The sequence below is a fragment of the Microtus pennsylvanicus genome, chromosome 11 (genome assembly GCF_037038515.1).
Source record: "Microtus pennsylvanicus isolate mMicPen1 chromosome 11, mMicPen1.hap1, whole genome shotgun sequence".
NCBI lineage: Eukaryota > Metazoa > Chordata > Mammalia > Rodentia > Cricetidae > Microtus > Microtus pennsylvanicus.
In genome coordinates this window covers 90,773,619-90,797,428 of record NC_134589.1, presented here as the reverse complement: position 1 = coordinate 90,797,428, position 23,810 = coordinate 90,773,619, and the positions used below count along the sequence as shown (strand labels likewise).

At 54.6% G+C, this 23,810-nt stretch overlaps 5 protein-coding genes across 30 annotated transcripts in view; 3 read left to right on the top strand and 2 right to left on the bottom strand.

Moving 5' to 3' along the window:
* Positions 1–182: 182 nt before the first annotated feature.
* Spsb3 (splA/ryanodine receptor domain and SOCS box containing 3) lies at positions 183–5,601 on the top strand. Its single transcript, XM_075941558.1, is given in 9 exon segments — positions 183–264; positions 267–443; positions 446–600; positions 1,287–1,424; positions 4,025–4,202; positions 4,317–4,504; positions 4,583–4,685; positions 4,760–4,885; positions 5,111–5,601. Coding segments are annotated over 9 exon segments (1,476 nt in total). The 5' UTR covers positions 183–197; the 3' UTR covers positions 5,455–5,601.
* Positions 2,233–9,118, bottom strand: Eme2 (essential meiotic structure-specific endonuclease subunit 2). Its single transcript, XM_075941559.1, has 8 exons — positions 8,782–9,118; positions 8,523–8,659; positions 8,051–8,143; positions 7,335–7,426; positions 7,085–7,178; positions 6,814–6,929; positions 6,524–6,713; positions 2,233–6,453 (listed from the first exon to the last, which is right to left on the bottom strand). The coding sequence occupies exons 1-8, from the start codon at positions 9,008–9,010 to the stop codon at positions 6,283–6,285; spliced, it is 1,122 nt and encodes a 373-aa protein (XP_075797674.1). The 5' UTR covers positions 9,011–9,118; the 3' UTR covers positions 2,233–6,282.
* Positions 9,078–10,240, top strand: Mrps34 (mitochondrial ribosomal protein S34). The gene is made up of 3 exons (XM_075941564.1): positions 9,078–9,448; positions 9,623–9,665; positions 9,748–10,240. The coding sequence occupies exons 1-3, from the start codon at positions 9,128–9,130 to the stop codon at positions 10,038–10,040; spliced, it is 657 nt and encodes a 218-aa protein (XP_075797679.1). The 5' UTR covers positions 9,078–9,127; the 3' UTR covers positions 10,041–10,240.
* Positions 10,241–10,292: 52 nt separating this feature from the next.
* On the top strand, positions 10,293–11,428 carry Nme3 (NME/NM23 nucleoside diphosphate kinase 3). 2 transcript variants are annotated; one of them, XM_075941566.1, is made up of 5 exons: positions 10,293–10,487; positions 10,564–10,694; positions 10,776–10,877; positions 10,952–11,064; positions 11,134–11,428. In XM_075941566.1, exons 1-5 carry the CDS (start codon positions 10,442–10,444, stop codon positions 11,249–11,251), a joined length of 510 nt encoding a protein of 169 aa, XP_075797681.1. In that variant the 5' UTR covers positions 10,293–10,441; the 3' UTR covers positions 11,252–11,428. The 2 variants fall into 2 exon arrangements, with proteins under 2 accessions (XP_075797681.1, XP_075797680.1); XM_075941565.1 differs by having other exon boundaries at positions 10,384–10,487; positions 10,776–10,881; positions 10,962–11,064.
* Positions 11,429–11,438: 10 nt separating this feature from the next.
* Mapk8ip3 (mitogen-activated protein kinase 8 interacting protein 3) overlaps positions 11,439–23,810 on the bottom strand; it is a 43,530-nt gene continuing 31,158 nt past the window's right edge. For 16 of the 25 annotated variants that reach the window (XM_075941531.1, XM_075941532.1, XM_075941533.1 and 13 more), the window contains 24 exons: positions 23,506–23,517; positions 22,751–22,768; positions 21,606–21,663; positions 21,086–21,238; positions 20,421–20,502; positions 19,433–19,563; positions 19,171–19,227; positions 18,913–19,083; positions 18,023–18,149; positions 17,322–17,417; positions 17,043–17,201; positions 16,319–16,484; positions 15,528–15,710; positions 15,262–15,451; positions 15,042–15,161; positions 14,874–14,954; positions 14,724–14,791; positions 14,410–14,558; positions 14,072–14,243; positions 13,730–13,843; positions 13,564–13,602; positions 13,265–13,444; positions 13,014–13,163; positions 11,439–12,939 (listed from right to left, as the gene is read on the bottom strand). In XM_075941531.1, coding sequence (XP_075797646.1) covers positions 12,818–12,939; positions 13,014–13,163; positions 13,265–13,444; positions 13,564–13,602; positions 13,730–13,843; positions 14,072–14,243; positions 14,410–14,558; positions 14,724–14,791; positions 14,874–14,954; positions 15,042–15,161; positions 15,262–15,451; positions 15,528–15,710; positions 16,319–16,484; positions 17,043–17,201; positions 17,322–17,417; positions 18,023–18,149; positions 18,913–19,083; positions 19,171–19,227; positions 19,433–19,563; positions 20,421–20,502; positions 21,086–21,238; positions 21,606–21,663; positions 22,751–22,768; positions 23,506–23,517 — 2,798 coding nt within the window. In that variant the 3' untranslated portion in view covers positions 11,439–12,817. Of the gene's footprint in view, positions 12,940–13,013; positions 13,164–13,264; positions 13,445–13,563; positions 13,603–13,729; positions 13,844–14,071; positions 14,244–14,409; positions 14,559–14,723; positions 14,792–14,873; positions 14,955–15,041; positions 15,162–15,261; positions 15,452–15,527; positions 15,711–16,318; positions 16,485–17,042; positions 17,202–17,321; positions 17,418–18,022; positions 18,150–18,912; positions 19,084–19,170; positions 19,228–19,432; positions 19,564–20,420; positions 20,503–21,085; positions 21,239–21,605; positions 21,679–22,750; positions 22,769–23,505; positions 23,518–23,810 lie in introns of all 25 variants that reach the window. The other 9 variants (XM_075941534.1, XM_075941545.1, XM_075941557.1 and 6 more) reach the window with 5 other exon arrangements.

Sequence of the window (23,810 nt, the reverse complement as noted above, 5' to 3'; positions counted from 1 at the left end):
GACGCCACGGACACAGAAATACTTCCGCATGCTTGTCCAATAGTGATGCGAGAATCTTTTTGACAGCTCTAACGAGGACCAGTAGGAAGTTTGGTTCAGGATTGACAAGTCGAGCAAGCCTCTCGACAGCAGTCCTGTCTCGCGAGACCCGCCCCCGCGCGAAGCCGCAGGAGCGCCCGCCTTCGGCTGCCTGGCCAATGCAGCGCGGGGGCGGGGATTGTTTGCGTCGCGGCCGGAACGGAAAGTGGGTCAGCGCCGGCGGAGCGCTTGGCCGCAGGTGAGCCGCGCCGGCCCAGCCCGGCCAGGCCCGGCGGGCGGCGCGCTGACCTTGCAGGCGGTCAAACCGGCCACCCTTTGTTCCCCGGCGGTGGCGCTCGGGTTTCTGGGCGGGGACCTCGGAGCCAGGTGCCAGCCGCTTCGTCGTAGCGAGATCCGCGAGCCTCTGGCCCCGCGGAGGCCGAGCGCGGCCGCGTCCCGGGACTTCTGAGGTTCATTCATTGGGTTCCTACCGTGTACTCCTGTCCGGCCCTCAGCCAGCCCAACTGTTGCGGAGTGCTGGGCGCGGCCACGCTCGGCCCCTTTGTGGGTGACTGGGGCGAGGTAGGGTAGTGCAGTGGATCTGCGGGGGACGGGAGTCGACTATTAGACCCAGACAGTCCACTGGGGTGAGGAGATCTATCCCTCCCAGAGCCTTGCATTTTGTCCCAGCAACGACGTCAAGGCCTGAGTGGAGTTTAAGGTTGTTTCCGAGACTGAGCTGGGTTTGTAGTGTGTGGAGCGGGATGGGTCAGAGAGAGTTGGGTGGTGCAGGAGTGGTGGGTTTCGACAAGTTGGAACCACTTCAGGTGTGCTGGAAGAAGGGGGTGTCAGGAGTGGATGACAGCTGTGTTTTTGGCATGAGGAACTGGATGCTGGGGATGCCATTTGCCAAAGTGGACAGCGGAGGAGGAGCAAGTTAAGTGTCATACCCGAGGGGCAGCAGCTCCTGAATGGAACGCAGAGATGGGCTGGGGCACCTCCAGAGTTATGGGTGTCTGGGTTGCGTTTCACACCATCGCCCTGTGCTTGATTGAGGTTCTCAGATACTGGAGCCAGGTATGAGCTTGTGGGAGTTTCTGGAGCCCAGGCTGAGTGTTCAGGGCCGCATAGTCCCCATCCTGTGGTGGGTCTGTGGCCTAGCCTGCCAGGTGGCCCAGAAATACCAGGGGGCAGAGTTTGGGTATTGGTCTTGTTTCGGTATTCTGACACATTGTGTCTTTAAGACTTACAGTTAAGTTTTTCTCCAGGTCCTTTCCACAATGGCCCGGCGTCCACGGAGTAGCAGAGCATGGCACTTTGTTCTGAGTGCAGCCCGCCGAGACACAGATGCCCGAGCCGTGGCTTTGGCAGGCACCACTAACCGGGGCTATGACTCTGATGGGCAGGTAGGTCTCACTGACAAGGTGGGGTGGACCAGTGTGTGGATGGAGGTTGGACTGTCTCCTGGTATCTCATGCTCGGAAGGGGGCTCTTTGGCCTGGTAAAGACTGTGTAGCTTGAGAGTGACAGAGACTCAGGACGGACAGGAATCCCTGTCCAGGGAATGTGAGTCCCGGACAGTGCTGCTCAGTGCACAGCGGACGCCTAGTCATCAGCCCTGCCAGTTTCCGGAATAACTGTTGCCAACTTGGTACCCACCTTCTGGATATTTTTGTTTTGTTTACTATTGTGTGGCACAGTTAATGGGTGGATGTCAGGAGACAATTTTTGTTTTCCTTTGTGGGCTTGTCCTCTCCTTCCACCTTTATTTGGGACCTGGGGATCAAGCTCAGGTTGTTCTTTATTTATTGTAGCAAGCACACACATGCTGGACCATCTTGATCACCCTGTATGTTTCTTCTGCTACACAAATATTCACTTTACATTTATGTGTATAAAAGGATTTGTGGTCTTTATTTTTTCTTTTTTTGAGACTGGGTTTCTGTGTAGCCTTGGCTATTCTGGAACTACGCCAAGCTAGACTTGAACTCAGAGATTCACCTGCCTCTGCTTCCCAAGCATTGGGATGAAAGGCATGTGCTACCACCAGCTGCTTTTTTTTAGAAATAGTGTCACACTGTAACACAAGCTGGCCTTGGACTTGAAGCAGTTTATTTACTGTGTGGGCACACGTGCCCCATGATGAGCATGTCAAGTCAGGATGCTTCTACCATATGATACCCATGGGATTAAACTCAGGCCATCGACAAATGCTTCTGTTTTTGTTCTTAAATCTTTAGTTCTTGAGTTCAGTTTTCAAAGACATCCTTTGTTGCTGACTCCAGGCACAGGGAGGCCCAGGAATGCAGGGCCCAGGGTAGATACCAGCTTGATACACCTGACCAGGCCCTTGGGGTGGCTCATCAGTCTTGCTGGTATTCTGGCCCTGCCCTGTGTCGCCTCTACTCTGATGTCATAGCTTCCTACAACACAGTCCCTTCTAGAAGCTCATGGGATCGCCTCACATGGGTGTGAGGAAAACTTGGAAGCCATAGGTTTACTGACTTGGTCAGTGGGGTCTTCTGAACTTGAGAGGTCAGCCCAAATTTTCAGCCACGCCCAATGACAGTGTACCCTGGAGCAGCCTGTATGCCTGCCTGCTACTGCCTCAGAGTCATCACTGAGGGATGGCAGCAGTGACACATGCATGCCTGTCATGTAGTCAGGTGTCAGTTGTTCCTGGTGTCCCTGGGCCCTTTGCTGGGTTGAGCCGCATCCTCCCTCCTTCCTGTCCTAAGGGAGATTGACTGTATACCCTGACTCCTGATTCACTGGGTTTGCCTTGGCTTTAGAGGAGCCCATCTTTGCCAGTGGGTGCAAGGTCTGCCCTATAAGCCTTTCCTTCAGACAGGATAGCTGTTCTGGTTGGCTGCTGAAGGGTCTAGGTTCACCTCGGTTACTACATCCTGTGTCTGGCTTCCTGTGGAGTTACTACTCCCCTATTCCAGCATGCAGGCCTGGAGTTGAAGGTTAGTCTCCAGTTTCCCTTAGCTGTCTGGTGCTGGCTACTTCCTCACGGTACTGAACAACCACCATAATGGTTCTTGGGATCGGGTGTGTGATTTGGGGCCTTGCCCGAGGAGCTGGCAGTATTGCAAAAGAAGCAGAGAACAGGAGAGTGGAGAGCGTTGAGTATTGTGGAAAGAATATGGGGGTGAAAGATCTGGTCCAAGCTTCTGTTGGTGGCTGAATGCTTCCATTTAGGGATCGCAGGGATCACCTGGTGCCCATCACAGGGCTGGATATGTGGCTGGCAATAAATGTGACTCAAGAGTGGACGACAGAACTGATATGGTCGCGGTCTGCTCAGGTTATAGAGGGGTCATGAACTGTGTAGGGCATGGCAGGCCAAGGAGGCAGAAGCCAAAGCTCCAGGGAGACTGCCGAGCAGCTGAATGGGAATAGTGTCAGTAGCTGGAACCTGGCCAGCCCTGCTTTGTCTACACCTGTCAGCCTCCTAGGACTGAGCTCCAGCCACATGGACTGCATCTTTGGAGGAGTTTGCAGCAGCCACATTAGCCCATTAGGATTCACTGCGATGCTCCTTTTGCTTCCGGTGGCCCTGCATGGGATGGGAGCACACATCCTAAGGCTTAGGTCTTACTTAGGCTGTGAGGAACCAGATGCTAGACCTTGCTGACAGTACCAGCCCCGTGGTTTAGGAGACCTTGAGCTACCTGGAAACGACAGGAGGTGGGCGCTGGAGGGCCCCTTCTCTTGTGGTCTGTGGTGGCCAGGCTTCTGGCTGTGCGGAAATGGTGCTGACGGCTGTATATTGAATCTTAGAGTCCATTAAGAAGTGAAGTGAGACGCTGTCCCCCAGGAACACCTCCCCATTCCACTGTACTCTCATGCATATAAGTCAAATTTTAGCACTGAGGCTGCTTATGCTGAACACTGGAGAACCCCAGGAGGTGTCTGGATTCTTCTGGAGGATGTGAGAAAGGGTCAGGTAGCCTGGCAGTGGGAAAGCTGCCATAAATAGAATCTGTCACTTTCCTCCCAGCACAGTGACTCTGACTCCGACCCTGAGTACTCTTCCCTGCCACCATCCATCCCCAGTGCCGTGCCTGTGACAGGGGAGTCCTTCTGTGACTGTGAGGGTCAGAGCGAGGCTACCTTCTGCAACAGCCTACACACAGCACACCGCAGCAAGGACTGCCGGTGTGGTGAGGAGGATGAGGGTGAGTGCCCGTCACTGGTGCCTGGGGTAGGGGGATGGGGCGGGCAGATTCTCTAGCACCAGAGTAAGGCTGCTTTGCACCAGCCCTGCCTAGTTTGGGGCCTCTGTCTTACAGATTTTGATTGGGTCTGGGATGACCTGAACAAGTCCTCAGCCACCTTGCTGAGCTGTGATAACCGCAAGGTCAGCTTTCATATGGAGTACAGCTGTGGCACTGCGGCCATCCGGGGCACCAAAGAGCTAGGGGATGGCCAGCATTTCTGGGAAATCAAGATGACCTCTCCTGTGTATGGCACTGACATGGTAAATGGCCAGCCAAGAGGGTAGCTGCCATGGGCCCCGGCCCCTAGGCACCTAACTAGCTCAGCCCCACTGTTTCAGATGGTGGGCATTGGGACCTCAGATGTAGACCTGGACAAGTACCATCACACATTCTGCAGCCTGCTTGGCAGGGACGAAGACAGCTGGGGTCTCTCCTACACTGGTAGGTATTGCCTGGGTTGTGGGCGGGGCCGGCAGAGTCACAGGCCTCCCAGGCTTACCCGTCTGCTCTCCCAGGGCTCCTCCATCACAAAGGCGACAAGATGACTTTCTCATCACGCTTCGGCCAGGGCTCTATCATCGGCGTACACTTGGACACCTGGCATGGGACGCTGACCTTCTTCAAGAACAGGAAGTGCATAGGTGAGGGTGCCTTCCTGACCAGGTCTCAGTCAGGTGCTGGAGACCAAAGATGGAGCATAGGGTACAGTCAGGCAGCTGATCTGAGGCTCTCCAGGGTGGACAGGTGAAGCCAAGCTGAGTCTGTCTTCTGTGTTCAGAGTGGCATGAGCTGTTCACCTTGGTGTATTATGGGAGGAGCTTCTTGGCTCCTGACCTACATACACTCAGGTTGAGTCTTCCTTCCAGGAGTGGCTGCCACCCGGCTGCAAAACAGAAGGTTCTACCCGATGGTGTGCTCCACAGCTGCCAAGAGCAGCATGAAAGTCATCCGCTCCTGTGCCAGCTCCACCTCCCTGCAATACCTGTGCTGCTATCGCCTGCGCCAGCTGCGGCCAAACTCAGGAGATACCCTCGAGGGCCTGCCCTTGCCACCTGGCCTCAAGCAAGTGCTACGTAACAAGCTGGGCTGGGTCCTGAGCATGAACTGCAACCACTGGAAGTCCCCTGGACCCCCTCCTGGCACAGCCACAGCTGGTGTTGAGAGCACCGAGACCAGGCCCTGTCAGAGGAAGCGCTGCAAAAGAAGCTGACTTCTCCAGCTGAAGCGCGGCTACCTTATTCTGTCCCTTCCAGGGCAGCAGGAGAGGAAGAACTGAGGTCCAGGCTTGTCCCCATCTCTCTGAAGCCAGGATAGTCTTCTGATGGCTGTGGAGCGTGGAGGCCATTCTACTGCATGTGCTGGGGGAGCAGCACTCTGTTTGTGCTCTGAGTTGCCATGTGTCTTGGGAACAGCAGCCCAAACATTTCAGGACCTGGATTATAAACCTGGGATGCTAGCTTACTCAAACACTCACAGCCCAGGAAAAAGGAGATGGGCTGTCCCAACCCACAGGGTCTTGGGGTTTTCCTGACTTGCAACTGCATGTTGTCAGCTCCTGCCCATTACAAAGATGTCAGTGGGTGCCCTGTGAAGGGTTTTTGTCTCGTTCCCATAGGCTATATAACATTAAAACGGTCCCTAATAAGGCCTGAGCTGTCCGTGCCTATGGTTTATCTTTCACTGTGTCTGTCTGTCCAGCAGCTTGGATCTCTTCTCCCGAGGGTCTCTTACTACTTCCTGAGGATGTACCCTAAGCTTCCAAATAGCAATGGGACTGGGAATTACCCAAATGGGCACTCGGTTCTGCCATCAGGCTTCCTGCACCCAGGATCCAGGCCAAGGACATGTTGAAGCCCCAGTCATTCCAGGGCCCCTGCTACCTACTGCCCAGCTTCTCATGATGCTTCCATTTGACCAGAGAACAACGGTCTAACCCAGACTGAAAAAGTATGCTGGTCGGGCCCAATCCTTGCCTGCCTCTCAGAGTGACTAGTCAGTCTCTTGGGCAAGGAGCAGCCCAAGGATGTCACAGGTGTGATCAAGAGCTCAGGTCCAGCAGGAGGTGGGGGTTGGTGGTGGTCAAGAAGATACAGATTCGGCGTGAAATGTCAGGTCCCACCCTCCGGGGCTGCCTGCCTCTGTGGCCCTTCACGGGGAGGTCAGCTAGGAGATTCAGGCGCTCCTGTTCCGTGCCGCAGTCCAGTAAAGCCTAGAGTGGGCACAGGTGTGAGTATGCAGGCTTTAGGTCCTAGTCCTGGGAAGGGGACTTGGGGATTCACCTGTTGCAGAAGGCGGGGCGAGGGGAAGGCGGTGACAACAGCATCAGCCACAGCTGGGCTGACCCGGTTGAACTGTCTGATTTGCCGCCACCATACTCCTCGGAGCCCAGAGCCATCTTTGGCCACTTGCTGACCTGAGGCCCAGTGCCCTGCTGTGCAGAAGGAAAAGGCCTGGGAGTCCCGGTACTGCCTGAAATGAGAGGGAAACCCAGACAGAGCCTTGAGAACCTTCATCTGTGCGGCCCTCCAGCCCTGTCCCACCTCCACTAGGTCCCTGCGGGGGTACATACTTGGAAGGGCGCTGGGAGAGGGCCTTGGTGAAGGCACACACATACTGACTCAGCTCCTGCCATGAGGCCACCAGCAGCACATCCAGGTCTGCGTGGAGCTGAAGCAGCACCAGGACCTGGGGAGCGTGACAGTGGGTATGGGCTGGATGTCCTCTGAGGAGTGCCAACCCATTTTGCTGGGGACAAAGTCTAGCTCTGACAGGCCCCATAAAGCAACCCAAGTGCAGAAGCCGAGGCCAGCCATCTAACGCAACTCAGTGGCAGCCCTTACCTCCTCCACCTCGGGCCAGCTGATGGCCACCTTGCCGTGGGCTTCCTTTGACTTATTTAGCTGCCATGTCCTTTGAGAACTGGAATGCTGAGACCTGAACAGAGGGAACCTTTGGGCTTCCAAGTCTCCTGCCTCTGCAGGGTCCACCCAGGGCAAGTGGGGCCGGCTGGAACACAGCAGCCCCTAGAGGCAATCCCATTTTACTGGAACACCACCCAAGCCAGCCCTTCTAGTTCAGGGAGAGTGGTACCACATGTATGCATCCAGTCCAATGACAGCCAGGTGGAGGCGGGCTGGACTGTTCGGAGGCAGCCAGGGCGTGGAGTAAGGTGGACCTGTGGTCTGAAAGAAGAACCATCACACACCTGCTCTCAGGTGGGCCACGGCAGCGCGCCATAGCCACCAGTGCGGTGTTTCCAGAGGCAAGAGGGAACTGGGGGAATCTCCCAGGTCTTGTCTGTTCTCTGGGGATTGGCTCTGCTTCCTTAAGGCTCAGGAGTACCCAGGCACATTCCAGCTATGGTGCAGAAGTGAGCCGGCCCCCTTGCTTCTGGTCCACTTTACACCCAGGCTGGCCATTGGCTGGCCACCCATCAGGTGCTTGACAAATGCTGACCCCTGGTCACTAGCACCCACTAAGAGATCAGCAGAACTGTACTCCAGGCAAATATCAGCTAGGCATTGTTCCCCTTGAGTTCAAGGAACACGAGCAGCCAATCGTGATACAACGATTATCAGTCGTTGTAGGCAGACCCCACAGCCAGCACATATGGGTACTACCAGCCAGAATTCTAGGCTCCTCCCCCACCCCGGCCAGTTTGCAGTCCAGGTCACCATTCTCAGTTCTCTCAGAGGACCTTCAATCCTCTTGTGTCTAGAGCGCTCAGCAGGTTTCCTTGTGTTTCCCTCAACACCTCTATGGTAGCTCCAGCCCTACAAGACAAATGACAGATCTTCCCCAGATACCTGGGACAGCTGCACAGCACTCCGAAGAAACTCCTGGGGTTCTAGCAACAGCAGCTGTTCCCGCTCATCCTCAGGCCACACCTCCAGCGGCACCTGTAGGGGACATCGCCAGCCCTGCTAACCACCTGGGTGGGCCCAAGGTTTTTCCCCCTACTGCCCAGCCACCAAACACTGTCAATAACTCTCCACCTCTCCACACAGTGGCGTTCAGGCCTGCCAGGACTGCTCCCTCGAAGTTCCAGACTACAAAACTAGCCCATTCAATGAACAACCCATCCTCATTGCCAACAGGAGGTTCTGGCAGCAGTTGGGTTCAGGTTTCTTGTGTTAAGAAATGCGACTGGGCATCCTTCAGCTTTTAGGTTACTCCTGTGCGAGGCAAGAAAGATAGATGCAGAGACTTCGCTAGCCAGAGGCAGAAGTGACACCTGAAATAAGACCGGCACTAGGGTGGTGATAGTGAGACACTCACACTGCTGGGGGCTGGGTCGGTCCTCACGACGCTCCACTGCAGGCTGCGGGACAGGAGCTGCGGCTCGATGCGGCATTCACAGCCTAGCGTGCCCAACGCCTCCATCAGGATATCGGAACCTGCATCTTCCAGGATAGCTGGAAATGGTAGATGACAGCTCGGTCATTTCACCCTCTCCCGTGAGGGCTTGTGGATGACGCTGCCACCCTGACGTGGAGCCAGCCCCAAGTTCCCAGCCTCTTCACCCCCGGCCCCGCACCTGGATCCACGCACACCGCCAGGCGACTAAGGACCTGATCCGCCCGTAATGCCTTGGCCGCAGTCCTGCGCTCGCTTGCTGTACTCGAGGCTTGCGTGCCCACCTTCCTAGCGGCGGCACCTTCGTCGTCTGAGTCGGAGATCTCCCAGGTTGGAGGTCGCCGCTGACCCAGGCCCCGACCCCGGCCGCGACGCTGGCCCGTAGCTCTCCTGGGTACTCCCTCTGCCATAGTCCACCCTTCCTACAGCTTCCGGATGTACCCGGATGCTTTTGTACAGGACACCGCCCGTTTCCGGATCGGGAGAGCTCCAGAAGCACAAGTTTCCGGCGGTGTTAGGACACAGGCATGGCGCGGAAGAGAGTGAGACCCCGGCTGATCGCCGAGCTGGCCCGCCGCATACGCGCCTTGCGCGAGCAGCGGAACCAGCCTCGAGACTCGCAGCTCTACGCCCTAGACTACGAGACTCTGACCCGGCCACACTCGGGTCGCCGGCTGCCGGTGCGCGCCTGGGCCGACGTGCGCCGTGAGAGCCGCCTCCTACAGCTGCTCGCCCGCCTCCCGTTGTTTGGCCTGGGCCGTCTGGTCACCCGCAAGTCCTGGCTATGGCAGCACGACGAGCCGTGCTACTGGCGCCTCACGCGAGTGAGGCCCGACTACACGGCGCAGGTGCGCTCTCTCCCTGTGCTGCCCGTTCTTGTCTACACTTTCTTCATCTTGCCCACCCTGGACCACAGCGGCTGGTTCTACCCACCCTGAACCACCTGGGCCTGTATACCTCCCTTACCTACGTAATTTAGTGGCAGTGGCTCTGTGTTGATAATTCCCCCTCTTGTTCTGCAGAACTTGGACCACGGGAGGGCCTGGGGCATCCTGACCTTCAAAGGTAAGGCTGGGTGCTAGTTGGAGCTTGTTATGGTTCGCAGGTTATCCAACCAGCAGGCAGTCAGCTTGTCTTCTTTCCCCAGGGAAGAGTGAGGATGAAGCTCGGGAAATCGAGCATGTCATGTACCACGATTGGCGGTTGGTACCCAAGCACGAAGAGGAGGCCTTCACTGCGTTCACTGCGAAACCAGAGGACAAGTTGAACCCTGTCCCCTACCCACCTCTGCTGCGGGCCATGATCCTTGCTGAACGACAGAAAAATGGGGATACCAGTGTCCAGGAGCCACTCCTGAACCTGGAGAGGACTCGGGTGCATCCCTGGGACTACCCTGCAAAACAGGAGACCAAAGGGAAGGCCAAGGGAACCCCAGTCTAACTGCCAGGACGGGCAGAGAAGTCGTTTGAGTCATTTGATGGACAAGTGTCTTTGACTGTGCCAGATCTCCCTTTTGGAGGAGAGTTAGACCCTACAGCCCTGACACACCTCCCAATGAATGGTGGCGCAGTTGTCAGGCTGTCGGTTTCAGGCGGCCTCTTACTCGCACTTTGGTCTGGAAATAAAGGCACGAAGTGGCCCGTGTTGTGGTTTCATTACGTGGGTACCGCAGGACGGGGCAGGGAAGGCGGCGGTTCGCAGCAGGGTGCCTGGTGCTCTGGTACACTCAGGCTCAGGCTGTGCCCAGGGCTGAAGTGTGCTGGGACTGCGGAGCCCGCGCCTGGAGGTCCTTTAAGGGAGGCCACGCCCCCCTCGCCGCCTGGTCCGCCCCATCCGCCGCCATGATCTGCCTGGTGCTGACCATCCTCGCTAACCTCTTTCCCGCAGGTGAGCACCTAGGGCAGACAGGGGCCGGTCTGGGTGCGTGCGTGGTGGGGCATGCCTGAAGTCAGTACTCTCGCAGCCTACAGCGGCGTGAACGAGCGCACGTTCTTGGCAGTGAAGCCCGACGGCGTGCAGCGGCGGCTGGTGGGCGAGATCGTGCGTCGCTTTGAGAGAAAGGGCTTCAAGCTGGTGGCACTAAAGCTAGTGCAGGTATGGGCGGGCAAAGGAGCTAGTGAGCCCAGGGCGGGTCTAGGGCCAGGGCCCTGGTACTGGTAGCTGTCCCTCCCCTAGGCCTCCGAAGAGTTGTTGCGGGAGCATTATGCCGAGCTGCGCGAGAGACCTTTCTACAGCCGACTAGTTAAATACATGAGCTCTGGTCCCGTGGTGGCCATGGTGAGTTTCCAATGACCTGCAAGGGGAGGGCTAGGCCTTGGGAGCGCTTATCACACTGACAGTAACCCCTGCAGGTGTGGCAAGGGATGGACGTTGTGCGTGCTTCGCGGGCCCTCATAGGGGCCACTGACCCAGGGGACGCCATGCCCGGCACTATCCGTGGGGATTTCTGCGTGGAAGTTGGCAAGTAAGTCCTACCAAACTCCCTGGCCACCCCTCGCCCCTCCTCTCCGGCTCACCTGCCATTCCCGCACAGGAATGTGATTCATGGCAGTGACTCGGTGGAAAGCGCTCACAGAGAGATTGCGCTTTGGTTCCACGAGGAAGAGCTTCTGTGTTGGGAGGACAGCGCTGGGCATTGGCTGTATGAGTAGATACTACTAAAGTCAGCGTTACCAACCTGGAGGTTGCTGGTCTTCACCATCCTCACAGAGCTCGGCGGCAGGAATAGTGCTGTGGGTGCAGGTCCACCCGACCCAGTCTGTCCAGGGACAGCCACTCCCACATCCCTCCCTGTATTTCTTTTCATAATAAACTGCAGAAAACCCTTGTGCACTGGTATAGTTTCAAGACAAAAGTACTGTTAAGACATTTATTACATACAGAGCAGATATGTGAGTTCACTTGCAAGGCCAAAGCCTGAGGAGAGTTGCACTGGCCCCTTCCTCCAGCTGCACCCACCCAGCTAACCCCAGTCACTTCACACTCCTGTGGGAACAGACAAGGGACATACATCACAGTGGAGAGGTGGCAGGATGGTGGGGAGAAGCCTGCAGCTGCAATGCTGCAGCTTGTTGTGGCCAGGTGGGCTCAGGGGCAGTGCCCCTGGATCTGTGCTTCTCTGGTGGTGAGAGGGCAGTAGAGGCCAGCTGACTCTGATCAATGCCCCTGAAAGAGTAAGACCAGGGCCAGGGCAGCACCTGCCTCCACACACTTGCTTATAACTCTGCCCATCCTGGCCAGTCCTCAGCTCTTCTGGCCTCTCTGCCTGGCAGCCTCTGTTAGTTGCTCTCCAAGGGAGCAGGCCACAGCTGGCAGCCCTAGGCACTTAGTACGTGTCCGGGAGCTGGGCTCCTTCGAGCCCTGTGCAGGAGGCAGGCCCTGGGAGCACACCATCCTCCATTAACCTGAGGCCGAGCCTGCATCCTAGGACTGACTCTGGGGACACCAGGGCCATCCTTCTTCCTGAGGCCTGTGCCTGCCCTGGCAGCCTGAGAAATTCTACCCTTGGGGCTTCTGAGAGGGGCAGGGCACTAGGGTCTTGCTCCTCCAAGGTTAATCTTGTGCCCATGAAGAGCCTAGGGGACACTGGTCTATGAGGGGCTGGGCAATCTTGGGATCCCTTGGGTTAATGGGTACTTGTCATCTTCTGAAGCAGCTGCCCAGGGAGGACGGCCCTGAGCTTTCATGCCAGGTTCCCAGGCAAGATCCAGGCTGGGGCCACGGGAATGTAAGTTTGGAGATAGGGAAAATTCCAGAGAAGGCTGGCTGAGGTCCTGGAATCCAGACAGTTCTAGCCTTGCTTCTGGGCAGAGGACAGTGGCTAGGCCTGGGTCCCTCAGGGCTGCATGCAAAGCAAGTAGACTTGGGGAAGACTCGGCAGTATGCGGCTCCCGCTCCTGCCAGGGCCACCTGTGGGAGCTGCCCATAGCAATCTTGGTCCTGACTTGCCCTGAGGGGCCCCTGGGACTTCACTGGGGCTGGGTGTTGGCCAGGGCCAGGAGCTGCTGGAGACAGGGTGTGTCCCAGAGGCTCTCCTCCTCCTGTCTCACTCCCCAAACTTGCTTCACCCCTCTCTAACAGCTGGGGGCTGGACCTCAGGCAAAAGCTGCAAGTTGAGAGGTTAAAAGGGGATGGACGAACCTGACTGCCCCAGGGAACAGGCGGGGGGGCAGGCAGGTAGGGTCCTATGTACAGTTGGCATCAGGCAGGGCAGGTTCTCACTCAGGGGTGTAGGAAACCTGCCACACGATGATGTGGCTGCGCTCAGCCTTGGACAACACGGGCTTCACCTGGTTCACATCCCCGGCAACTTCCTCTGTTTCATCATCCTCGCCGTCCCCTGGAGGATTGGCAGTCATGAGGACTCCCCCACACACCCACACCAAGCCCTACCTCTAGCTTGTGCCGACTTACCAATGCGGAAGTCAATGTAACCTTCACCACCACTCAGCACTAGCGCATTCTTCAACTTCTGGCCCTCAGAATCTGCAGCAGGCGCAGCAGGCCCAGGACCCTCTGATGGGCTGTCTAGCACACTGCCATTCAGAGTGGCAAGTACATTTCCTGTGGTGGGCAGAGGAATCTTAGGGCTATAGCCTCCTGAAACGGTCAGAGCTGTGCTACGGTAGCACCGTGGGCAAAGAGGCTAAAGATCATCTATGTACCTGGCACAGAGACAAAAAATTTGACAGCATCACGGTGTCCATGGAAGCAGAGCTGAGCCTGAGCCATGGAGCAGTAGGGGATGAAGCTGCTGGCTGCCTTGTCACTGCTGTCGTCCCCATACACATGGATGACACCCCCTGGGCGGGTCCCCTCCCCAGATGTTGGAGATGTCTTGTTGGCTAGAAAACAGGGCCAGGAGAATAGGACCACCTTATCTTGGGCAGGCAGCTGGAAATGGTGAGTGCTAGGGGCAGAGCAAATGCCACAAGTCACATGGGGGCAAGTGCTGAGGACTTACCTCGGAGCCCCAAAAGCTGGCCTCGATGTAGGACCACAGCTGGGGAAGAGAGAGGAAGGAAGGCTGAGTTGGCCAGAGAGGTGGCTCCCCAGTTCCACCTACTCTGGAAACTCTTTAGCATAGCTGCTGCTTTCTGGACAGGTGTCCTCTAGGGTTGGGAACTTACTCTCAGTCAGGGGGATGGAGATGACAACCCCATTGCCAGTGCCCACCCACAGACGGTTGCCCGCAATGAGTAGGGCTGTGATGCGGACGAAGGAGAAGCCCAGCTTGCCGGTACCTGGGTGAGAACAGGAAGAGCGGTCAGTATAGCCAGTGATGGGTGCCCCAGGTGTTTCCCCTAACATTGCATCTTTATTTGATCTATATTGAGGCAGGTCCTCATGTAGCCCAGGATGGCCTGAAACTTGACTATATAACTAAAAATGACCTTGAATTTCTGATCCTCCTGTTTCCACCTCCCAAGTGCTGGGATTATAGGCATATGCCCACTACTATGTCTGCTCACCCAGCATCTTGCTAACATACGGCTCGATGTCCACATCCTGCAGGTGCTGGTGGGTGTGAGCATGGTAGAGTCGAAGGGTGGAATCCAAGCGAATAGAAACCCATACTCCATCACCGATCCAGGCAAGCTGTCGCACCTGGCTTTCCCGCCTTGGATGGGCATCAAATGATTTCTGTTGGTTGATGGCAGCCAGTCAACAGGGGTGGGTAATGGAGAGGTAAGGGATCTGGGCTTGCTGTGATGTAATGCAGGGTCCACCTTAATGGCACACTGCCTGTCCCAACCTCCAATCTGGCAGAAGCCCCTCGCCACACTGGAGGCCACCGGCTAACACTTGCCTCGATCTGCATTGTCTTGGGCTGGATGACATGCACCTTGTTCTTGTAGCCACACCAAACTCGGTCGTCCACAACAGCCATGCAACGGATGGAGTGGTGTGGGTGGCCCAGGTCCATCAGGTGATAGTTGCTCAGGTCCCACTGGCCATCTAGAAAGAGCCCAGAACACCTGCTCAAGTTTGGCTAGGGTCTATCTCTGATCACATGATTAGTGTGGAGGACCTACCACCAGGCTCAGGATGGACCAATGGACCCAGGAACCAAGGAACCCAGCAACCCCTAGGCTTGCCTCTGCAAGGGCCACCAGGCCTTACCCTCGCCACGATGGAAGATAGCCAGGGTCCCATCTGCAAGAGCTACCAGCACTCGGCCTTTGACATGCCTGGAATGGTAAGTCAGTGAGGTAGGCTGAGGTTGCTGGGCCCTTGAGTCCCTAACCCCATCCCTTAGTGGGGGTCACATACACCAGGCTCAGCACAGAGTCTTTTAGCTTGATGGAATGCAGACACTTCTTCCAGTTGGCTACTGCTGAATGCACGTAGAGCCTGCAGGGTAAGGTAGGTAGGCAGAGCTTACATGGCTCATTGAACTCCCCCACCCTACCACGTCCCATGTCTTGTGTCTTTGCCTACCAGCCATTCTGGGCTCCTAGCCACATGGTGGGTGCAGCACTACTGGTGGTTGCAGAGGGCTCCCCACTGGGCTCCACCTGAGGCTGTACAATGCTGCCATCGGGCTCTGGCCCATTCTCACTGCAAGAAGAACGGTAGCTGTAACACAGTGGGTCATAGAAGTATATGCTTGCTCCCTGCCAAACTCTGTCATCCCCCCCTCTCATCTGATACAACCTACCTGGCAGGCTGGGTGCTGGAGGGTGGGGTAGATGCCAGGTCAGTGAAGACATGCTCTGTGAGGGGCCCGGGCCGAACTGTGGTTGCTTCTGGCTCGCTAGGACCAGGGTCTGGCACCTCTGTGGCTTCTGTGGCTTCTTCTGTGGATTGGGATGGGTTTACTTTCCCATTGGCAGTGGCTGCCACATCCCCTGTGGAGAGAGAAGTAAGCTGGGCAAGACAGAGAAAGAGAATGTGTGGATAGGGAGAAGACTACCCGGGACTCACCCTGCCCCTTGTCCAGTACTGGAGTGTCTCCTCGGGAGGAACAGTTGCTACGTGGTACATTGCAGCGGGTAGCACACCCCACCAGAGTGATGCCAGCCAGCACACCATCAGCACCTGAGTCTTCGGGGTTCACATCACTGTCTAGGAACATCTCCCCAGGGGGATAGTCACTGTCGCTGGCCGCTGGGGAGAAATTCCCAGCCCATCAGTCCAACATCACAAAGCCACCCCAGAGTTCCATCTCAGTGGAGGCAGGGGAGAATGGGAACTGTCTGCTTGGCTGGCCGAGCTCTCAGTTAGCCTAGTCTCCACACAGCAACACCTGGCCCTCTGGGAACATCTATTCTCAGGCCTAGTGTCAAGCTTACAGGTCAAAAGGAACTGAAAAATAATGCTCTGCTCCATCATACGAAAAGATCCTGAAGAACTCCAAGGAGTAGAGGCCATCTCAGTAAATAGGTAAGGTTTCAAAGCAAAGATCCGTGGGGCCCTCAGCACTATCCTGGGGCTGGGCTAAGCAGTCATGGGACTGCTGCTGAGGAAGCTAGGACCTTTGCCTGTACCCTGGACAGCTTCTTCCTGGACACATGCAGAAAGGTAACTTGACACACATCTATTCTGAAAACATCTATTCACATGCCCACGTCTCTAATTCCTATTTACTCTGTATCTCAGTCCTACCTGGCTGAAAAGGAAGAGCCACCCGCCTCAAACACCAGCTTTGCAGGGCAGTTCACAGGCAGCAAGCACCTGCTGTTGGACAGCACCTGGCAGTGGGAGCCTTAACTCACCAGGGATGCTGGAGATACATAGGACGTGGGCATTGCAAACTGTGAATTGATCCACAACAGTGCCTGGTTGGTTGGCATCAATGATCACCACTTTGCTGGTAGTCAGGGTGCTGGTGAGTATCCATACCCGACTGGAGGTAGCATCCGCCTCAGCGACCTCCTTTGCCTGTTTCAGAACACATAGGAGGGAGATCAAAGCTGTTGCCTGAACTTGGTGCTAAGTCATGGAATCTCTGGGGCTTCCTAAGATCTAGCATTATATATGGAATTAACAGATAAAGTTATCTTCCCCTATAACCTACAGAACCATATCTTGATTCATTTCCAAGAAGCAGCTATGAACTTGGAGAAGCTACTCTTACAGCCCCTAAGTCAAGCTGTGACTGTGTTCTGGGCTTCACTAAAAATCACTGGACCTCTCCTGTGAGCAGTCCCTCCTGCTACCTATTTTTCCAGACGACACAAGATGTGCCTGGCTCTTGCAAGCCTGACTTCTGTTGACCAAGGGCAGTAGACATACTGCTCCACAGGCCAGAAGGCAACCTGACTACAGAGAGGCAGCAATGGCATCTTGAATGCTGGTAGTACCTGCTTCCTCTCCCAGACTCATGGAAGAAAAGAGAAACATTGTCACCAAGGTGTGGTCACTTTCAGCCTGAACCTATAGAGAACTATCCAGAAACTTTATGTAGAATAAAATCACATTCTTGACCAATATACTGACCTTCTTCTTCTCAGGTGATGGGTGGCTGCTCTTGGGCTCGCCTTCAACTTCCCGGTCGCAAGTCAGAGGGTCTCTACCTGGTGTGGGCTTGGCTCCACTGCTAGAGTCCTCTTCATTCGGTTTCCACCCACTCAGGTTGACACCAGCAGCACACCAAAGCTGTAAGGACAGGGCTCTGGGGTCTAGGCACAAGGCTCCTCTGCTGGCCCTCCAGGGGCTAAAGCAATAGAGACTACGCTTTGCCCTTTGGGGCCTGTGAACAGGGTCCTCAGTGCTCACCTTCATTGTGGGGTCCTTCTCTACCAGAGGGCGGCAATACACAGGGACAGGCACATTTTTCATACGGTTGTCTTCCTGGCCTCCATTGGGGCTCAGCTGCAACAGAGCAGGAGGTACTGTGGTATGCAGCCAAGGGAAACACACTGGTCTTTAGAAGCCTGAGTCATTTGCCTACTGTCATTGTCATTGGCTTTTGGTGTACAATGCATTGGGTCTGGCTCTTCTGGCCTTCTGTGCTGGCTAGATTTTGTCAACTTGACACAAGCTAGAATCATGTGGGCATAGGAAACCTCAGACCCCATCAGACTAGATGGTAGGCATGTGTGTCAGAGGTGCCACCTTGGGCAGATGGTCCTGGGTTATATAAGAAAGCAAGTTGAATATGCAATGGAAAACAAGCCAGTAAACAATGTTCCTCCGTGATTTCTGCTTCAGTTTTCCTTCATGGAAGTATAAGTCTAATAAGCCCATTCTTCACCCAAGCTTCTCTGGCCAGTATTTTATCATAGCAACAAAAAGCAATTTTATCATAGCAACAAAAAACTAGAATACTCTCAGAGTTACAGATCCACCAATATCAGATAGTGATTTCTCATATACACTGTGCCTCCTGGCACTGCACCACCACTGTGCTGCGCCGTAGTGATGCCCCCCCCCCCATACCCTCTCTGTACCTGGACACCACCCTCTGTCCCAATTACCTGCTTGTACTTGGCAGGCAGGCTCCACCCACAGGCCTGCAGCCTTCCGTCATCATTGCGCACGTGTTCACGAACCTGGCGATATTGTTCCCGCTTCTGTTCCCGCCGGGCAGAAGAAGTGCAGTCACTGGGTGAGAGGAATAACAGGTTACTTGTGTTCAATGTTATTTATGTTCACTGAATGAAGGTTACATGAGCAGTCTGTGTCAGGCTGGAGCACCCACAGTCCCACTGATCTTCCTGCAGTGTGCCATTCATTCTTCAGAATCCGCCTGAATCCGCCCTTGACTTTTCTGGGATAGGGTAGGCCTGGAGGGATGGCTCAGCCATTAAAGGCCAGGCTCACAACCCAAAACCGAATAATGACATCTAGGACATGGCATACTCATCTGACACAGGGTAACATCCCCAGTAAGAGGTGTGAGCCTGGGCTTAAGAGGTCATTTCCAGCTCTCTCCATGGGCACTGGGGCTCAGATGGCAGGAACTGCAATGTAACCTAGGTAAGATTACCAGTGGTCACTCATAAAGGTGGCCTGCTCCAGTTCCTGTGGCAGCAAGATACACCACCATGTTTCAGGGGCAGTGTTCAGACCCTAAGGCCACACAGAGGAGGTAGGGGTATTCTTGGACCCAGCACAGTCTTCAGGGTCTACAAAAATGGTCCCTAAGAACTGCAATCTCTGCCAAAGGGGATTCAGACAAAACCTGTACTAGTTCTTGCTGGAGGTAGTGGGCCTAGAGAGAAGACATCACCTTTCCTGCCCTTGATAATGCCTGCCCCACAGGGCAGCAAATTAAAGTTCTGTTCTCCAACTTCAAGTATGGAATGGAATGGGCTTAGAACACCTGGCCCCCTCCCAGGAGGGGCAAGGGGCTGGGGACACCCACTCATCAGGGAAGAACTCCAGGGGTCGGCTGCCGGCTGAGATCTGGCACATGGCATGGCTGCGACGCTGGCTGAAGCCGGCTGCTGTAGGTGACTTGTAGTGAATGTTCACAGACGGGTAGGACCGTTTGGCTGGAGGGGGGCTGGATGATGAGCTGAAGAGGCGGCTGAAGCTGCCATGGAGACACATATAGTTGAGCCGCAGGTGGAGTAACAGCAGATTGAGAGAAGCTTCTCCCTCCCTAGAGCGTCATACTCACAACTGCCAGATAGTGGACTTCTTCTTTTCTTGGACAGATGGGTGTTCCCTGGATGCTCTGTAAGGAAGGATAAAGGAGGAGCTGAACCAGCTGACGCTGGGGCCCTCCAGACTGTCCCAACCCTCTGGGGGAAAGGAGGTGTGTTGGAGGATAGCCAACCCCATGATATGCTATAATTCTATTATTCCAGCTCAGGAGCCATAGCTCCAACCAGAGCAATGAGCTGGCTCAGGAACTGTCACAAAAAATGCAGAGGGACCACCTGATCATTTCAGTCCACCGCACAGCCTCCTGCAGCTCCATTAGTCGTTCTTTATACTGGTTCCGTTCCATGAGCACTCGGGCCATCTCTACCCTTGTGAAGCGTCGGCGCTGAGCCATAGGGATTTTGTCCTGCAGAGGGGAGAAGATGGTTCCACCAATGAGGGACGACAGGACAGTCAAGCGTATATGGCTTCCTTCTGAGATGTCTACCACCTAGGTGGGGGTTGGGGGTGGCAAGGGCATGGGGAGAGGGTCAGGGCAGCCCAGATGGGTTTTGCCACTCTTCCCCCCTCCCAAGCTGCACCCTGAGCTTGAGCAGGATGAACTTCAGGGAGTTGGGAGAAAGTGCACAGGAGGCAGGTCATCTCTCTGCACATGGCTCCATCTACTCAGAATCTGCTTTTGTTAATGCACAATAAAGAGGCCTGAGGTCTGAACTCTTTCTTATGCAAGTGGCCACAGTCCATGTTCTCAGCCTCTCCTAGACTCTCCTGAGATGGAAGTTGTAGAGCAAGGGGGAGAGAGCATCACATGCCCCAAATGACTGAGCAGATGAGTGACTGGTGGTGGATGTTGCTCTGTTACAAGGTACCCAGCCTGTTCTCCTCAAGGTGCTGTGGTACAGGAGGGCAAACTATGCTAGCTCGGACCAATTTTGGGTGTGGGAGAAGGTGCAGGCTCGGGACTTGGTTGCATTGCCCAGGTTGCAGATGCATAGCAAATGGCTGGTGTTGCTTCTGCAGCCTCTTTGGTAACAGTAAAACCTGCTGAGACTGTAGAAAACATCAAAGGGAAAGGGTAGAAAGGTGACTCTGCCTCACTGTAGGGAGGGGCTGAGGACAGCAAATCACTCAGTGGAGTGGGAAGACATGAACTGGGTTCCGAGGTCACAAGTGAGAGGTTAGAGGGGCCCAGAAGAATCAGGAAGTCTAGGAAGCGCTGCCATTCCCAGCCCACCCGTGCCCACAGGTTAATAGTAGATATACCAATTCTGTACAGAGATAGCTGCTTACATCCTCCACCTCTTCTCTGGGCTCACGGCGTGCGATTACTGCCTCTGACTTGACTCTACAGGATATGGGAAGAAGCAGGCAGGGTAAGAGCTCTGCCAAATGTGCTCCACAGCCCAGACATTTGGCTGTTCTACCCAAAATGGGGGTGATCCAAACCCAAGAAGGAGTGAATCAAGGTACTTGGTGGGCAGGCAAGTCCGGAGTAGGTAGTGCCCATAGGCCCTCCCTACACTGCCCCTCCCATCTCAGAGGGGCTACAACCAGGGCACAGGATTTCTAAAGCCCATGTGGATTTGACCTTTGCTGTGGAGCAGAAGCGTGGTTACTTAAGTAGCCATTGATGCCTGATCAGTCAGTCCCACACTCCTGAACAAGGAATCAGGGGAAAGCTGTGACTAAGGATGGCACTACCATTCCCAGAAAGGCACATGAAGCAGGACTCTACCTGGTGAAGGCATAGAGGACTTGAAAGGAGACAAGGGGGTGGGCAGACAATGACCTACCTAGTGGCTGGACCTTGAGCAGAGATCACAAAGCTAGGGGCAGCAGGGGGCTCTGAGATGTCACCAGTGGAAGATGGCTTTATTAAGGACATAGAGAGGTGGCAGCTTGGAAACCCAAGTTTCTGTTGTTCTCACCGTTTCAGCTCTTCTTCAAGTTCTTTGATTCGGTTTTCCAGCTTGACTTTGGCTTGTTTGGCGGCTTCCAGCTCACCCTTCAGCACTTCCTGCTCTCCTGACAGTTGGTCAACCTTGGCAATGAGGTCATTCTTCACCACATTCAAAGCATTTCTTTAAATGGCAGAAAGATGAGGGCTTAATGAGAACACATTTGCATACGTTTGTGACAAGGACTTCTACTTGTTTTGAGACAGAACTAGCTCAGGCTAGTTTCAAACTCACACTCAGTCTTTTGATTATCAGGAGTACAGGCCTTTGACACATCCTAGCAGGTAGATCCTGGTCTAGAATGGGAACACCTTTTTGACCTAAGCATTGAATGTAGCAGTCATTCTTGCTAAAGGCTCCTTACAGCCAGCTTTCTGAAGGAACCACTCAGGAGTCCTATGGGTTGTTCCCACTAGAGGTGATGGCAACAGTCACGTTTCAGGGGCCACCCAACCCTGGGTCAGACCCAGATAGTATAGAAGATTCTTACTTTGTCTCTAGAAGCTGCGAGTTCTCCAGCAGCAAGTTCCCCACTTCTTTGCCCATTCCTGAAATGAAAGGTGGTGAGGTTTGTCTTGAGCCTCTCCAAGTGGACTTTGCCCTATTGCACCTGCCTCTGCCCCAGAGTAACAACTTTCCTGGCCCTGTGGCTTCAGGTAAAAAGAAATGAGGGCTTAACATTCCAACCTGCAGGATAATTGGGCTCCAAAAGAAGAAGCAGTCAGACGTAGACAGATCCCTGGCCTCATCTACAACCAAAAGAAAGCCCTGCTCTTCCCTGAGCTCACACTGAGCTAGATAATCCTTCTAGCTAGCTCCCATCAGAAATTCAGTCTTGTAGAAGGCCCTGGAATAGCCCCTGCCATGCCACTTAACTCCCTGCCCTTAGCCATGTCCATATTCCAGCTCTATAGTATACCCACAACGAACCAAGGCCTTTCAATGCCATCCACTGGTGAACAAATGTTGGCATTGTGACAAAGGACAGAGATGACAGCACAGTACTCAGAGAAAACTTTTGCCCCAAGGATTGCAGTTGCAGCCCACCATGAGATTACATGTAAGTCTGGTAGGACCTGGCCCTTAGCAGTGGGGTCAGGAAGCATGGGGAGGAAGCATGGGGAGGGACAGGACTTTTTGTGGGAAACTGACCCAGCCCTTCTGCCAACAGACTGAGTTCTCCAAATATATATCTTATAATGCCCAAAGAACCAAATTTAATCCTCAGGTTAGCCTTCCCCCATATTCTTGTCTGAAACAGCAAAGGCACAGTGAAGTGCTGGTTATAGGACAGCACGATGTCCATTCCGACCTCCTTTGTTTTCCCCTGGCAGCCTGAGAGAGAACACCAGGCACGAGGTCTGTCCTGGGCCTACAGAGCCTCTCAGAGACTGATAGTGGTTTGTCCATGGTGACTAGCAGCTTGGAGGGAGGGTCACTTCCCACCCCAGCTGAAACAGAATGGAAAGATGGCACCCCAGGTCTGAGGTCCCTGGAAATCCTGAAGCCACACTCACTGCCACTGGCCCACCATGAAGAACAAAGCAAATGGCTCATGAAGCATGAGAAGATGTTAGATAGAAAAAGGAGGCTAGAAAGAGGAAAACAGACACTTAAGCAGGGCCTTGGCCTTACCAAAAAAATCATCGCGCACTACGGGAGCATCCCAATCCCACAGGAGACGGGCAACAGGGCGGGAGGAGGGAGAGAAAAGAAGCGCGTTAAGCCTATGTAGACAGCAAGGTGGGAGGTGTTAGGGAACACTTCTGGTTGGGTTAGAGTTGGCAGCAGAGGGGACAGGAGGGCAGGAGGCTGGATGGAGCCATAGACTCCTTTGAAACTTTATCTGTGGACAATAGAGCAGATGGCCAGAGGAAACCACACAATGAGAAGCTGTGCCCAGGGGCTTGGCTGCCATTGAGCACACTAAAGGGCCATAATTATAGGAGTATGTGGGCCTCAGGGCCTCTTGTGCACAGCAGTTCAACTTGGCTACCCAGGTGGACTGCACAGGGGTCTCATGGCACCCTTAACTTCTAGGGTTTACTGTCTTATGCTCCTAGTGGCTCTATAGATCCCTCAGAAATGGCCTTCAGGCCCTCAAGCCTATTCAGGCTTAAAATGGGGGTCATATATTAAGAATCTGTCAGTAGTCAGTGGAGCAATCCCATCTGGACATTTTGGGCAATAGCAGGCTGGGAGCAAAGCGCATGGCTATAGGGGCTAAGTGGCTTGGAGCAGCCAGAGAGAAATAAGAGGTCAGTGTGCACAGCCCTTAGTGATGGTCAGCGGCAGGGGAGAGTCCCACGTGTATGCCCCACCCCCTGCTCCAGCTGCTCTCCACAGTGGAAAGAGGGGACCACAGGGAGACAGACGGGAGAGTTACACACCTGAGAACTCCCCTGGGCCGCGTCCAGTGAAGCAGAGAGACAGGGAAGGAAGCAACAAAGGTCAATTGGTAACTAGAACCAACAAAGAAATTCTTACTTAAAAGAGAAAAAAAACAACAATGATTCAGCCATTCCTATGTAGATGGACATGAAAAACAAAACACTTCAGCAGGTCCAGGTCAACACATTCCTAAAGGGACAGACCAAAATGGACATTCCTCCCTCTCCAGGGGACCTAGAGTACCCCAGTTCTTGTTCAGCTCTGCCAGAAATCTGTAGCCAGCCACCCAGTGGTAAGCTAGCAC

What these genes read in the sequence shown, in the direction of transcription:
- Eme2 (XM_075941559.1), bottom strand. Translation starts at nt 9,010, where the DNA reads ATGGCAGAGGGAGTACCCAGGAGAGCTACGGGCCAGCGTCGCGGCCGG. An exon ending in CCGACCCAGCCCCCAGCAGT is followed by an intron (nt 8,144 to 8,522) that starts GTGAGTGTCTCA and finishes TGTCCCCTACAG; the next exon opens with GTGCCGCTGGAGGTGTGGCC. An exon ending in GTGCTGTGCAGCTGTCCCAG is followed by an intron (nt 7,427 to 8,050) that starts GTATCTGGGGAA and finishes TTCTTCTTTCAG; the next exon opens with ACCACAGGTCCACCTTACTC.
- Mrps34 (XM_075941564.1), top strand. Translation starts at nt 9,128, where the DNA reads ATGGCGCGGAAGAGAGTGAGACCCCGGCTGATCGCCGAGCTGGCCCGC. An exon ending in GGCCCGACTACACGGCGCAG is followed by an intron (nt 9,449 to 9,622) that starts GTGCGCTCTCTC and finishes CTTGTTCTGCAG; the next exon opens with AACTTGGACCACGGGAGGGC. An exon ending in GGGCATCCTGACCTTCAAAG is followed by an intron (nt 9,666 to 9,747) that starts GTAAGGCTGGGT and finishes TTCTTTCCCCAG; the next exon opens with GGAAGAGTGAGGATGAAGCT.
- Nme3 (XM_075941566.1), top strand. Translation starts at nt 10,442, where the DNA reads ATGATCTGCCTGGTGCTGACCATCCTCGCTAACCTCTTTCCCGCAG. An exon ending in CGCTAACCTCTTTCCCGCAG is followed by an intron (nt 10,488 to 10,563) that starts GTGAGCACCTAG and finishes GTACTCTCGCAG; the next exon opens with CCTACAGCGGCGTGAACGAG. An exon ending in TGGCACTAAAGCTAGTGCAG is followed by an intron (nt 10,695 to 10,775) that starts GTATGGGCGGGC and finishes TCCCTCCCCTAG; the next exon opens with GCCTCCGAAGAGTTGTTGCG.